Source organism: Centropristis striata, chromosome 8 (assembly GCF_030273125.1).
Source record: "Centropristis striata isolate RG_2023a ecotype Rhode Island chromosome 8, C.striata_1.0, whole genome shotgun sequence".
Classification (NCBI taxonomy): Eukaryota; Metazoa; Chordata; class Actinopteri; order Perciformes; family Serranidae; genus Centropristis; species Centropristis striata.
The window spans coordinates 3476580-3493066 of NC_081524.1; the positions used below are offsets into that span (position 1 = coordinate 3476580).

Here is a 16487-nt window from a genome sequence, read left to right on the forward strand (position 1 = left end):
ACCCCTGATCTATACTGAGAATTATGAATTATAAAACAAAGAATGCATTGGCAAATGTACATATTTGTAAAATTTATTGAAATTTTTTATGACATTTGTGAACAGCACAAGATAACACAGCTTCGATGTTGTAACGCTGTGCAGAAGTTGCTTTACTGAGCCTCATTTACAAAATGCTGCATTTCATAATATGCTTTGACTTCAGCTCCTGCAGTGCCAAGTGAAGTGCAGGAAGAATGTCTTTATATGTTGTTTTTTTTAAAAACAAGCACAAATATGTATTATAACAACAACAAAAAAATCAATAAAAAAGTGTGACAACCTGTAAATGCTTCTTTCTCTGCACAAAGATTTAAAATAATAAATTAACAGACGTGAAAGACAAGAGTTAGCATTGAAATATTACATATAAAACAAATATAATAGCATTTATCTATACTAGTGAACCACATAGAAAAATAAATGTCATGTATTTCAAGGGAACATTTACTGTTATGGTTGATTATGGGGTAACTTTTAATGGTGACGTGCCAGACTCATAAGAAAAAGAGTTAGAGTGATTATTATTTTGCTTATCGTTAAGCCATAACCTTCCCACCAGCTTGTCCTATGAGACCAACCGTGTCTTCAGACGAATCTCGGCGTACTCCGTCGTCCTGGAGTCCGGACCTCTGATCTCTCCGTCCCCAAGCTTCCCCTCTGACTCGACCTGGCGTTTAACGAAGTTCAAGTTGGCGTAGTGGAGAGAGTCATCCTCACCTTCGTCTTTCAGCACGGCTTTGTTGTCATAAATTACATGCACCATTGAAGAATTGGTCTGCAGAGAAACAAGAGAGAAAAGACAGTATTTCTTGTCACACAAACAACACCTTAGAATAGTACGTTGACCATGGTAACAGTATTGTATTTCCAAAACATCAACAAAAACACCGTATTGTAGTATGACTTAAAATTGAAGAAAAAATATATTGAATTGATCACAAATTCCACAGAACTTTGCAACACACCTCTTTTCTCTCCCTGAAATATCCACACATATATACAAGCACTTATAAATACTAAGTACACGCACACTTTCACACACACTCACACACACATACACATCTATAGCATTTGCATAAAATTTCCCCATTGGTCTTGTCTGTCTATCTGTCTGTCTGCTGAATTGCTTATCAGCATGTATGTCTGGCCACACAATAACCCTCCTCCTACTTATTAACTATCAGAAATCAATGTTAACAACAAATGGTAAATGGACCTGCACTTATTTTGCGCTTTTCTAGTCGCTTTTGCGACCACTCAAAGCTCTTTACACTACAGACTGCACTCATTCACCCGTTCACACTGGTGGCAGAGGCTACCCTACACGGTGCCACCTGCCACCATTGGGAATTCATTCACACACCGATGAACACAGCACATCGGGAGCTCATGGGGTTCAGTATCTTGCTCAAGGATACTTCGACATGTAGGCTGCCATGGTCAGGGATCGAACCACCAACCTTTCGGTTGAGGGCCAACCAACTCTCCCAACTGAGCCAAGTTGGGGTTCTGTTTAAGTTGTCTGACCTTTTCTTGTTCTGTAAATAAAAATAAAGTTGTCCTCCAAAAGTGGGGTGGTGGTGGTGGTGGGCCAAAAAAAGAAAAAAAGAAAAATTGAAGAAAAAAGTATTGCATGTCAAATAACCAAAAAAAATGGTCATGATGTTTTTTTGTCCAAAATTGACGCCATAGAATAGTACATTGTCGTTTTTTTGTCAGAAATGGTCAAATTTTAAAATGACAAAAAATGACCCCTTTAAAAAAAGTCATACATATATATATATATATATATATATATATATATATATATATATATATATATATATATAGTATGTCGATTTATATATATATAGTATGTCGATAGTATGTCGATTTTAGTCAAAAATGGTGAAATTTTAAAATGCTTCAAATGGGTAAATTTTAGTCTGTTGATACAAATTAGAGCATAATTTGACCAAAAAATAATAGAAAAACACCATAATAAGGGATGTCCAAAAATAAGCCCTTCAAACAACAACAAGATTTTTGTCCCAAAAAAATTGTCAAATTTTAAAATGCGTAAAAATCCTAGAAGTGGGTCAATTATACTCTGTTGATACATATTTAGGCATAATATGGCCAGGAAATGACAGAAAAACACCATATTATGGGATGTCCAAAAATGACCCCCTTAAAAAAAAGAGTCATACTATAGTATGTCGATTTTTGTCAAAAATGGTAAAATTGTAAAATGCCTAAAAATGCTTCCAATGGGTCAATTATAGTCTGTTGATATATATTAGAGCATAATTTGGCCAGAAAAACACCATATTATGCAATGTCAAAAAGCTGAAAAAAGAAGTCATACATATATATGCATGTGTTTTTTTGTCAAAAAATTGTAAAATTCAAAATTCCTAAAAATGCTTCCAATGGGTGAGTTATACTATACTATGTATATTAGGGCATACTATGACCAGAAATAACAGAAAAACACCATATTATGGGATATCAAAAAATGACCCCCTCAAACAAAAGTCATACTAAAATGCTTCAAATGGGTCAATTTTAATCTGTTGATACATATTAGAGCATAATTTGGCCAGGAATGACAGAAAAACACCATATTATGCGATGTCCAAAAGCTCACAAAAATTATTTAAAAAAAACACCAAATTATATTTTGTCCAAATTTTAAAAAATAAAAAAAGGCCATAGTCTAGTATGTCTAAAAAAAAAAAGAGAGAAAAAGAAAAGGCCATAGTGTTTTTTGTCCATAAACGCCGCCCAAAATCCCCAACCCTAATACAGCACGTTGATCAAAAAGCAAATTTCCTGATATTCTTTGGACTGGTTGACTTGCTTGTAGGATGTGAGATGTTTGTTATTGTTTGTGTAAAAGTTATAAACATGTGTGCGACGATTCAGACTTACCCCGTTAGTGACTACAACGTCAGAAGCGTCCACTAATCCTTTGCCTTTACTTTTCCTACAACCAACACAAAAAATACATTTTAATTTTTACAATATTATTTGTTTTAAAGACTCTCATTCCATGGGCATATTCAACAATAATCACATGTTGTTTTGTGTTGTTTTGAAACCAGTTTCCAAAATGACCCAAAGGGTTTTAGCTTCTCTTTCCAGCTTGTGCTTCCATGTTTCTCACCTGTAGAAGAAGAGCAGCAGAGGGATACAAACCAGCAGCATCCCCACTGCTCCCAGTGCAAAGCCGCCCAGAAGAGACGGAGCGTCAACGCCTGAAAAAAGTCGCCATAAACCATATTTATCAGTAAAACCAGAGAGAGGCGGACTATGGAAATAAGAGGCAAATATAAATGCAGCATCCTGCAGATTAGTTTACCTGGAGGCTCAGTTTCACTGTATTTCACGTTGAACTCAAAACTATCAGAGCCCAGTGAGTTGAGGCTGAGGCAGACTACTGAGGACATGCAATCATCCCGATGGTTCAGGGTGATGATGCTCCTCATTTCCATACTCCCAAGGGGAACTTCCATGATTGAGATGGCGGCAGAGTGCTGGACCTTCTTCCCGGCCAATTCCCAAACCAGGGAGGGGAGCGGGTTCCCCTGGCTGTTACAGGTGCATCGGATCTGGGATGAAATCGTGACGCAGCTGGAAGAAGTCAGGATCTCTGGAGCAACTGAGACAGAGAAGAAAAATGTAGCTTTTTAAGTAAAATAAGAACTTACAACTAGAAAATTTCCAAAGAAATTTTGAGTGTGCTTGACTCTGACCCGTGACTTTCATCCATAGATTATTGACACTACCGAGTAGTTTACAGGATATTATCTCTACTGTCTGTCTGTGTCTGTGTGGCGGCTACCAATCAGAGCAGAGCAATCAACTGCAATCAACTGCTCCTCTGACATTTGACGCCACTGAGAGAGACAAAAAAACAGGTGAGAGTTGACCTTGAACAGAAAGCATTTTTGGCCAAACCGTAGCTCCCATCATTGAACCGACTTCACTTTGAGCATCCCGAGTTCTTCCTGAACGTCTAAATATGTGTTTTGGGAAGAAAAATGAAGGAATTTGCTTTTTAGAGCGATCAGAAATTTTCCCGCCATTTTAAAATGGTGGTCTATGAGGCTGTTGGTGCATGTTGGTGGTGCATCTATGCGTCCTACGCCCAAACTATAACTCTGATAGCTTTACCAGACCAATGTGAGTGAGAAGACGAATTTTCCTACGTTTCTATGTATAAATTATTTCTGTAGAGTGGCATTTGCGGCCTTGAGCGCAGTTTCCAAATTTTTCTCTCCCTCTGTACTCTAGCAATGATGTCATCCACTCTAGCCTCTCTATTAGGTAGCGTTGTCATGGCCGAGCCGGTCGATTTGATACCTTTTTGTGTATGTGCAACCAAAACTCTGGGAGGAGTAGTCGACCGGAAAAAAACAGAGAAGAAACGGAAGAATAAGAATAAGCCCGCGGAATAACAATTAGTGTGCTTTTGCAAGCATGCACACAAAATAAGCCCGCGGAATAACAATTAGTGTGCTTTTGCAAGCAAGCACACAAAATAAGCCCGCGGAATAATTAGTGTGCTGTGGGAGTGGGGGTACTCAGGTTGCCTGAGACTTAAAATTCTGACCTGATCTGGGTCATACACTGACAGGACTGGTCATTTACGGTTAGGAGACATGATTCTTTCAATAAATGGTTGACTTTATTCATTTGTCCTGAGTGTTTTGTAAAACCAAGTTTAGGAAAAAGAACCCGGGTGAGAGGTAGAAGCTGTAAAAGCTTTACGCTCTAACAGTGCTTTTGCAAGCAAGCACACAAAATAAGCCCGGTGAATAGTATATAGTGTGCTCATTCAAGCACATTCAATTAATAAAAAGATAATAAATCTCACATGTGACATCAATATTGGCAGGCTCTGAGTATTGATATCCGTGGACGTTCTGAGCTTTACAGTAATACAGATCCTTGGAGAGTTTGGTCACATTGAAGGTGAAGTCTTGTTCAGAGCCCACCATCTCCTTTTCTCTTCCAGCTGCTTTGAACCAGCTGAAGTTCACTGCTGCTGGATCGGCGATGGTGGTGCAGGTCAGAGTCACAGAGCTGCCGTCCGGCACCGGACCAGAGGGGTCGACTGATAGTGAGGTGTTCTTAGGGGGATCTGGAAAGGATAGTGTGTTGTTAGTCTTGAATGCACACTGAATTTTGATTAATGAGGTTGATTAACGGGCTGTAGCATACTGTAGTATACAAAACAAGGCCTTTTGTTTCAAATGTTGGACAGAATATTGATATTGTCCCATGCCTATATGTGATACGATTTTCTAGTATTAAAGATTTATGCAGGCTACAGTACAGTTTATTGATACGATAATATTACTTTATATAATAATAATAATGATGATGATGATGATGATGATAATAATAACAAGGAAGAGAAAAAGTAAAGAAAGAAAATAATGAATATAAACTTATATTGTCTACAGTCATGGAAACAATTATTAGACCACGGTTATTATGAAGAAAACCATGTTAAATGTCTAGATATCAGCTCTTAAATTAAACTCTTATGAGCTATTTTTGTTGTTTTCATTATATTTGTCCAAACAAATGTACCTTTAGTTGTACCAGGCATTAAAATGAACAAGAAATTGAAGGAAAAGGGTGGTCTAATCATTTTTTCCATGACTGTCTATACATTAAATTTTGAGTTGTTTTTCCGATAAACTAAACATTTTCTTAATAAGGACAGAAAACAAACAAAACATCTACACAGATTAACACACTGCCACACATGTGGACGTGCTGTACAACAGAGCTCAGTCAAGATGGACTGCTGACGTAGAAAGGATTTTGAGGTTGTCATGCAATGCGACAATGCGTTAGTGTCCACAGTCCAGACACTGTGGTGTTGCCCTGTGACTGAGTCTTGGCTGCAGCTCATGTTTCGGTGAGCACAGCTGGATATATACAGTGGAGCCATATTCAGCACAGTGGAAACATGCAGTTCTGTTGTTTGTTCTCTATCGTCTCTAGACTATCTCTTCACTCCCTTACATATTTCATATGTACAGGGTACCTGGAGCTCTTCACTCAGAGAACCAAGGTTACTATGGTGGAAGATGTATTCAGATCCATTACTTAAGTAAAAGTACTAATATCACACTGTGAAATTACTCCACTATAAGTTAAAGGACAAAAGTATCAGCATCAAAATGTACTTAAAGTATATAAAGTATGCATTATGCAGAACTGCCCCACTCAGATTGTTTTATATATTTTAAATATCTTATCGGATTATTATTATTGATGCATTTAAGTAAGCAGCGTTTTAATTTTCTCAATCCAGGCGGCCCTGAGAGCTCACAGCACTGCAACTTAAGAAAACACATGCAAATACACAAAACACATCTTCATCAATTTGACAACACAAGCGAAGCATTTAGAAAACGTGCAGCAAAGACCACAACACAACAGAAGTGTTTCCAGAGGACACTTAAAAGTGATGCACACGTCTGGACACGATTGTGATATTATCACATTATTTCAAGATAATGATAATTTCAATGTCATGACGATCGAAAGCATGCTAACGTTAGCGGCCGATCATAGCGTGCTAACGTTAGCGGGCTAGCAAGACCAAGACCAACTCGGTGTCATTGAGAGAGACCAACTAAAATGTGTATCATTCATTTATTTGATTTGTTTGACTGCAATGTGATTGATACGAGCTAGCGGGCTAACGCTATATATCACGTTATAGAGACTGTATATCAAATCGGACACATCTGCAATGCCGAACTGTCCGGTGTTTTCACGGTCATTTTGAATAAGATCGCCACCACCAGTGTAGGTATAATTGATTTGTACATATTTAACAATCTACATGTGAAATTTCATTTATCTACATGGAGATTTACATGTCTAATTACAATACAAAAGTAACTCTGATGAGAAATCAGTAAGAACGCTTGGGCGATGATCTTAAAAGTACATCTGTATTTTCACTGTACTGAGTTTTACTGTATTTTGTTATTTTAAATAATGGTGTTATTTATTTGGCTTACCCAGAAACATCCAATTTCCCCCAAAAAACTCAGCAGCCCCCATTGTTTTACAGTGAGGAGATCCAAATGTCCAATTTAGGATACAGTTAGCGCGCGGCTAATTACCGGCGTTAGCCGACTCTTGTAAACCCGAGGCCAACGTACATGGTTAAAACAATATACTGTTCGAAAGATAAGATGTTAGACTTTAGTTTCACACCACTTAATTAATTGGAAGCATAACATGATCGTTTATATTAGTAGTTAATGTGAAATCCAATTTGGGATACAGTTACGCTATAACATGAAAATATCATGATCTTGAAATAACGTGATAATATCACAAGCGTGTCCAGACGTGTGCATCACTGTTAAGTGTCCTCTGGAAACACTTCTGTTGTGTTGTGGTCTTTGCATCGCTTTTTTCTAAATGCTGAGCTTGTGTTGTCAAATTGATGAAGATGTTTTCTCAATGTGCTTGTGTTTTGTGTATTTGCATGTGTTTTCTTCAGCTGCAGCACTGTGAGCTCTCTGGGCCACCGTAGGGGTAGGCCACTTTAAATTGATCATGTTTTTTTCATGTTACATCTCGACCTGAAAAGTAACTAAAGCTGTCAGCTAAATGTAGTGGAGTAAAACTTACAATATATGCCTTAAAATGTAGTGGAGTAAAAGTATAAAGTTACATAAAGTAGAAGTAAAAAAGCACCTCAAAAGTGCACCCAAAAAGTACTTGAGTAAATGTACTTATATACCCAGTGGTGGAATGTAACTAAGTATTTTCTGTGTGAAATAAACTTACACTGAACGTCCAGCTGAATCGATGCTGATGTTTCCTCCCCCAGCTCATTTCTTGCTGCACAGTGGTAGGTACCACTGTAGCTCGGGTCGACATGGTTTATAACCCAGCTCTCTCCAGACTCGTCCTCTTCGTCATCTTTGAACCAGGTGTAGTTGGACACAGCCACAGGTGGGTTGGCACGGCTACTGCAGAGCAGAGTAACAGAGCTGCCCTCCAGTATTGGACCTTCAGGCTGGACGACTACTGTGACTTCCTTGGGAGGAACTGGAAAAACAAAACAAAAGCTTTGGTCAATGGTGGTCCTCACGTTTATTCATCCATGGTTCTGTTTTACTCTCACTTACATTGTACGTCCATCTCAGTAACAGAGGAGTTCTGGGTTCCATATTTGTTAGCGACTTTGCAGTAAAATTGTTCGTCCGCTTCTGAGACCGTAGTTAAAGCCTGGTTATTTGAACCCACTTCTGTCTCCTGATCTCCATCCACTTTGTACCAGGTGTAGCTGTTCACAGCTGGATTTGCGTTGGCGCTGCAGGTCAGGGTCACCGAGGTTCCCTCTCTTACAGGACTAGGGTAGCTGACTGATGTGTTTTTAGGAGGATCTGGAAAGGAAGTTTTGAAAATCTAGTAAGCTTTAGAGATGATGGGAGGCAAAGATTTTTGTTTTATTTTAATGTTGAGATACAGAAGAAAAATGTGTTAATATACAGTTATTAATGTCTGGTACAACTAAAGGTACATTTGTTTGGACAAATATAATAATAACAACAAAAATAGCTTATAAGAATTTAATTTGAGAGCTGATATCTAGACGTTTTCCATGGTTTTCTTGATCCCGTTTTTTTGGTTATTATGATGAGATGAGATGAGATTCAACTTTATTGTCACTGAACAGAGTAACAAGTGCTAGGACAACGAAATGACCATCAACCCGTCCATACATATACATAAACATACATACAATATGACAAAGGGGTGGACAGGACAGGAAGACAGGAATGGAAGAAATACAGCATAAAAATGAAGTATGAATGTATGCTATCAATAAAAAAATGGAAAATGTCTAGATATCAGCTCTTAAATTAAACTCTTATCAGCTATTTTTGTTGTTATAATTATATTTGTCCAAACAAATGTATCTTTAGTTGTACCAAGCATTCAAATGAACAATTAACTTTTCCATTATATTCTGTGTATATATGTATTGAGATGCACCTGTATGAAATGAGATGACATGATATGATGAGATCTGAAACAAGAAATAAAAAATGTACTCACAAAGAACTTGGAGGGTCAAACTTGTATCAGTTTCAAAGGGACTGCTGGCACTTTGTGCACTTCGGTTGTAGAGAGCAGCACACACGAGTCTCTGTCCGTTGTGGAGGTCAGAAGCAGTGAAGCTGATAGCAGAGGTCATGAATTCAGTTTCCGGGTTCTCCTCAACGTCACCTATAGTTGGGGTCCAAGTCAGAGCCGGGGGAAGAATGGGACAGGGAGCTTCAGCGGAGCACTTTAACCTCACTGGAGCCCCTTCTTCCACCTCGAGACTGGAGGGAGTTATTGAAGGACTGGGCAAGGAATCTGAGGAGTAGAAACAACAAGGAAATGGTAAGAGAGACACCAAAAGATGAAGAAGTGTACAGTGTGAACAGCAGTGGAGCCAGAACAGTGCCTTGTGGAACCCCTGTGCTGCTCATTAATGTCCCAGAAACACAGTTCCCCATTTTAAATGGACCACATTTCTCTGCATGGAGCAGAAAAAAACCCTCACTTTCACCCTGAGCAGAGAAGAGGAAGTGTCCCTTTTTCAGTGTGACTCTAAGGATGGAAATATTAGTCTTGTCTGTTGGTGGGTCTGTCAGACCGCTTTGGTTTGGACTGAAATACAGTCAATGAAAAAATTATCAGACCATCCGTGTTTTCTCCTTGCTTTCTTTTTCATTTTAATGTCTGGTACAACTAAACTATTTGTTTGGACAAATCTAATGATAACAACAAAAATATCTCACAAGAGTTAAATTTAAGAGCTGATATCTAGACATTTTCCATGGTTATCTTGATGATGGTTTTGGTTATTATCAAGAAAACCATGGAAAATGTGTCAATATCAGCTCTTAAATTAAACTCTTATGAGCTATTTTTGTTGTTATCATTATATTGGTCCAAACAAATGTATATTTAGTTGTACCAGGCATAAAAATGAACAAGAAATTGAAAAAGGGTGGTCTAATCATTTTTTCCATGATTGTATATGTGTAAGAGTGACAGCAAATAACACAAACCTTGAACAGTGATTTGGGTCTCCGCATTCTCAAAGTTATACTTCAGATCATTGTTACACTGCAGTCTGAAGCGATAGGTTCCAGAATCGGTCGATTGCAGGTTGTTGAAGGTGGTGGTGCAGTCCTTCTGAAGCAGGTTCCCCGTCAGGTCTGCTCTTCCTCCAGTCTTGCTAGTATCAAACATCTCTGTCCCGCCTCTCTTCCAAATGGCTCTACACGAAGGATTCAAGCTTGAATCCCATCCTGAGGGAATGGTGAAACTGCAGGAGACTCTCACACAAGATCCACTTAGTCCCTGGACTGGCCGAGGCAGGAAGCTGGCCCATCGTTGGCAAAAGCTACCTGAGGTGAGACGTTAACACAAAAACACAAAGTAGGTAATCCACAAATTATAAATGTCACAAACAAGGAAAATCACACCAGCCAAAAATTACACACACAGAAGTTCATTTTGCAATATTTGTGAGTAATTTTTTAAACATTTGTAAGACATCAAATGTGAGAATGCATACCTTGAAGCAGACAGCATACGAGGAAAACCTTTACAGCAGCTGTCATGTTTTTCTGTCAGGTTGGAGATCCGACAGTGAGGTACTGGACACACACGGAAGAATATATTCAATTATATATCCTGGTTAACTATTAACTGGGGTAATGTCTAATAAATTAGTTTTTTAGAGTGAAAGTATGTTTCCTTTTGTTACATAACAGCTCCTCCCAAACATATAACGCAGGGGTCTCAAACTCAAATTACCTGGGGGCCGCTGGAGGCAGTATCAAAATGACCAAAAAAGACACAAAATGACTAAAAAAGGACACTAAATTACAAAAAAAGACACAAAATGACCAAAAAAGACACAAAATGACAAAAAAAGACATTAAATTACTTAAAGAAGATACAAAAAGACCCAAAATGACAAAAAAAATCACAGAATTACCAAAAAGGACACAAAAGTATTTAAAAAAGACACAAAATTACCCCAAAAAGACACAAAATGACCAAAAAAGACACACATTTATTTTAAAAAAAGACATAAAATGACCCAAAAGACACAGAATTACCAAAAAAAGTAATTAAAGGGACCTTCCACACACAACACGGTAAAGTGCCATTCATATAAAACTCACATTAAACTTTCATATCAAGGTGGCGGCCACAAAATATCGTCACGAGGGCCGCAATTGGCCCGCGGGCCGCGAGTTTGAGACCAATGATATAACGCCAATATCATGTTGTTTTTGTTGTTTCTATATGATATATATGTGATATGTGATATGATATGATATATGATGATACTCTATGATAACGTGGCTTTTTTCAAATTGCATAACAAAAAACGAGGTCACGTGGAGCGCCGCTGTTGACTTCACTCCAAATTACAGATTTGAAACTTTCTCCAGTTTTTTATTTGACGTGCCGAGGTCATGTAAAACCAAAGATATGATCGTTTTAATTTGATAGTACAAAAATATTTATTCAAGTGTAGAAGTAGGATGGGACGAGGCAGGCGTCTAATCATCTAACACTGTTCCTATAAATAAACATGTTTTTATGGTAATTTTTTGTGTATAGTTGTATTATATTTGAATTTTACCTTTATATGTTCATATTTGCAACCTATGTTTTACATTTTTCAGGTCTTAAACAGTTCATTGAGCATATTTGTGGTTTATATTGTCATAAATAGTATAATTTTATTTCAGATTTCCAGATTTTTGTCTATTTTTGGGCTCAATATGTTAATAAAGTGGGTTAAAGTGAAAAAATAATTGTCAGATCATGTTGAAGTTTTGCTGAGAGAAAAACAAATACCAAACATGTGTATAGTGAATATTATGTATTATATAAAGGGCAAATAGGCTCAGACCCCAGAGGGTTAATTAAGTAACTGCTCTCTGCAGTGCAATAATTTAAATAAAAAAAATGCATTAACTAAAAACATTTGCAGAGGTGAAACTAAACTAAACAGAAAATAACAACTTGTGAATAAAAAATAAATAGTTAAATTGGTCTTAACTGCTGCATTTATCAGCAGGCAGCAATTTGTAAAATAATATTAATAAAAAAAATATAGGTAACACTTTACAATAACCAGTAATAACCAACTAAGTGATGTTTATAGATAGTTTATTAATCATTTACAAAGTGCTATACATATTTAGTCTTTAAATGTTTTCAACCGATTTCTTACAGGTATATGAATAATTTCAAAATACTTAATATGGTGTTAAAAATGGTAAAATGAGTGCAACTAAAACTATTAATAAACTATTAATTAAAATGTTATTGTTTGTTAATGGTAAATTAACTCTAAACTTACATTAATATACCATCTATTTGTCATTTATAAATGATGTAGTGTCTTAAACATAATAAATAAATAAAATAAAATAAAAATTAAATTAAATTAAAAAATAAATAATGTATTTACCATTCTAAATGGCCTATATATGGTTTATAAATGATGATTAAACATTAATAAACTATCTGTTTACCATTTATAAATGATGTAGTTTCTTAAACATAATAAATGAAATAAAAATTTAATAAAATTAAAAACTAGAAAATTTCTAAAGAAATTTTGATTGTGTGCTTGCCTCTGGACCGTGATTCTCGTGGCTTAAATCAGCAGTTAAACAGGGACTCTGTCCTGAGTTCACAGACACCTCATACAAGTCTCTAGGACAAACGGTTCATAAGTTAGTAAAAGGGGGCGTGGCTAATCAAAAGGGGCGGGGCATCCATCACCAGTTAAACAGGGACTCTATGCCGTGTAATCTGACACCTCATACAAGTTTCTAGGACAAACGGTTCATTAGTTATGAAAGGGGGCGTGGTTAATCAAAAAGGGCGGGACTTTATGAAATAGTGTTTGCACTATGCAAGTTTGAGGCAGTTTAACAATATATGGTCAAGTTATAAGATCTCATGTTTTATGAAAAAACACCATGTCTGTTCAGTTAGAGTAAACTGACAGTTTTCAGTTAGAATGTCTGTGTTGGAGGAGGGGGGGAGGCTTTGGTAGCTAAGCAACCAGGTGGCCAGGTCGAGTCGACCAATCAGAGCAGAGCAATCAACAGAATTAACTGCCACATTAGAATGTTCGTCACAGTGAGGGCAGCCAGAGGTGGACTGGAATTTCTGGCCTCGAACAGAAAGCATTTTTGGCAAAACCATAATACCTATCATTGATCCGATTTCACTTTGAGCATCCTGAGTTTTTCCTGAACGTCTACATATATTTTTTGTGAAGAAAAATTAAGAAATAACTTTGTAAGAGCGATGTAAAGAAACTGTTACATCTCCATTTTTCAGCGTCTTTAATATGGGAGCCAATGGGGCAGTTGGTGCATGTTGGTGGCGCATCTGTGCGTCCTACGCCCAAACTATAACTCTGACAGCTTTACCAGAGGACTGTGAGTGAGAGGACAAATTTTCCTACGTTTCTATTTATAAGTTATTTCTGTAGAGTGGATTTTGCGGCCTGGAGCGTAGTTTTCAAATTTATTTTTTGACTATTTCTTCTCTCCCTCTACACTTTGCGCGATGACCTCATCACTCTTACTCTCCATAGGGTTACATTGGGGGGATTTTTTGACGTGTTTTTTCCCAATAATTTGAAAACCGTTTGTCGAAACCCTTAGAAAAGTCATAGCACACTGGTCATGGCCGAGCCGGTTGATTTCTCAGCGAAATATCATGATAAATAAATAATAATTATACTTCTTGAGTGCTGGCACCGACTGTTTTTTATTTATATATAAAGCATCCAGAAATATATTTCAGAAAACTTGTTTTGCAGTGAAATTGAACTAAATGTGAAAAGTTGTCATTGCACAGAATTGCTCTTGTGACATTGCATGAACTTGTTCTGCATGAGGAAGCAAACATGAAGATGGTGGCAGTGATAACCACTCACAGAGCATGTTGAAATGTTTTGCATATGTTTTGCAAAACTGTATTCTGGAAAGCAATAAGCAGCTACTAATGTCAGAAGAGACAGTGTACAGCATAATAAAATGACAAAATGTGACATTTAAAAGTATACAAGTCATGCTCAAGTTCATCAACTTAAATCTGTGAAAAATACATTTATTTCTGCAAAAACCTGCTGAAGTAATCACATACAGTCATGGATAATATTATTAGACCCTTGTTTTCTTCAGTTTATTGTTCATTGTAATACCTGGTACAACTAAAGGTACATTTGTTTGGACAAACATGATGATAACAACAAAAATAGTTCATAAGAGTTTAATTTAAGAGCTGATATCTAGACATTTAACATGGTTTCCTTAATAATGATTTTGGTTATTATCAAGAAAACCATAGAAAATGGCTAATAATAGTCTAATGGTCTCTTCCATCACTGTATATTCTTCTCTTAAAGACAGACTTTATTTACAGCTACTGAATTTATTTTCTAAAGTATAAAGTTGTTTTACTTATGTGAAGTTTTCGATGAAAACAGCACTTCTGCTTCGCCTGTTCCTTTATTTTCCTTTTATTTTATCTATTTATAATAACCAAAACCATCATCAAGAAAACCATGTTAAATCTCTAGATATCAGCTCTTAAATTAAACTCTTATGAGCTATTTTTGTTGTTATTATTATATTTGTCCAAACAACTGTACCTTTAGTTGTACCAGGCATTAAAATCAACAAGAAATTAAAGCTCTAATAATATTTTTTTTCCAAGACTGTATTTGAATAAAATATCAATTAGATTTTGCAGCTTGCAATAATACGATTTTTTTTTCAGAAAATTCAGTCTTACCTTACAGCCAACAACGAAGTTCAGCATGCAATATCTGTAAGTTCTGGAAAAAAAAAAAATAATAATAATAATAAAAAATAATTGAGATTTAAATACACGACTTCCGCCTCGTGAAGTAAGGTTTACCAGCATTGAAGGGTCAGTGGTAATAACCCAACTGAGTCATGTCAGACTGGTTACAGGTCTAGCTTTGTGTGGGGGCGTGGCTTTTAGCAAAACAAACAAACACAGCTTTTCATGCTCACTCTCTCTCTCTCTCTCTCTCTCTCTCTCTCTCTCTTTCTCTGTGCTGCAGCAACACAGTTAGTCTCCTCACTTGTTTTCTACATGTGTAAAATATGCAGTTTTCTCTCACCGACATTTTATAATAAAACATAAATGTGATTTTAACCCTCTGGAGTCTCCAAAAGCTCCAAGTCATGACTTGTTGCCTCCATCAGACTAGAAAACAAAGCAGCGTGGAGCCCTACTGTAAATTTACCTCTAAAGTTCTGGCTGTAAACTCCATGAGGCCAGTTTCAGTTTGATGATGATATACTAAGTAAAACTGGAGACAAGATCAAATATATTTAGTATCAAATGATAGAACTGGATGGAACCCTCTTATATGTTAGATTTGCAAACTTTGTTCACATTTGCAACATTTAATTTTTTTTATTGAGCATGATAGAGTTTTGAAAGTTAAAAAAAGATTCCAAATTACATTTTATGTCAAGTCAAGTCAAACTTTATTTATAGAGCACATTTAAAACAACCGGGGTTGACCAAAGTGCTGTACAGATATCACAGTTGCAGGAAATATGGTAAAAACTAAAATACTAAAATACATAAACACAGTGCAACAATAGAATAAAATAAATAAAAATAATAATAAAATAAATTAAAAATTTAAATAAAATTTAGTTTTTTGCAAGATGTCCACTTAAACTTGATTAAAAGCCAGGGAGAAAAAGTGTGTTTTTAAGGAGGATTTAAAAACTTCAAAAGATCCTGCAGATCGGATGTGCCAAGGCAGATTATTCCAGAGCCTCGGGGCCGCTGCCACAAAGGCACGGTCCCCTTTGGTTTTGAGTCTGGTTTTAGGGGCGGCCAGTAGCAGCTGACTGGAGGATCTCAATGTTCTGGCAGGGGCGTGGGTTTTAAGGAGCTCGGTCAAATATTGAGGGGCGAGGCCATTAAGAGCTTTAAAAACAAACAATAACATTTTAAAATCTATTCTAAAAGATGTGTGGGACTAAAGGACGAAAAAAGACACAAAATTACCAAAAAAAGACACAAAATGACTTAAAAAAAGACATAAAATGACTAAAAAGGCAAACATGGTCTCACAGGAATCCGTGAAATAGCCACGGTAATTGGTAATTTTGTGTCTTTTTTTGTCATTGTGTGTGTTTTTAAAGTAATTTAGTGGAGTTTTTTCAGTCATTTTGTGTCTTTTTTGGTCATTTTGTGTCTTTTTTGGTCATTTTGTGTCTTTTTTTTAGTAATTTTGTACTTTTCTTGGTCATTTTGATACTGCCTCCAGCGGCCCCCAGGAAATTTGAGTTTGTGACCCCTGATCTATACTG

At 36.6% G+C, this 16487-nt stretch overlaps 1 protein-coding gene across 1 annotated transcript; it reads right to left on the reverse strand.

The window, feature by feature from the left end:
• Positions 1 to 65: 65 nt before the first annotated feature.
• On the reverse strand, positions 66 to 14964 carry LOC131975709 (myelin-associated glycoprotein-like). The gene is made up of 11 exons (XM_059338451.1): positions 14920 to 14964; positions 10652 to 10733; positions 10140 to 10481; positions 9136 to 9438; positions 8202 to 8459; positions 7858 to 8121; positions 4904 to 5170; positions 3386 to 3685; positions 3191 to 3281; positions 2956 to 3010; positions 66 to 817 (listed from the first exon to the last, which is right to left on the reverse strand). The coding sequence occupies exons 2-11, from the start codon at positions 10695 to 10697 to the stop codon at positions 608 to 610; spliced, it is 2136 nt and encodes a 711-aa protein (XP_059194434.1). The 5' UTR covers positions 10698 to 10733; positions 14920 to 14964; the 3' UTR covers positions 66 to 607.
• Between the last annotated feature and the right edge of the window lie 1523 nt (positions 14965 to 16487).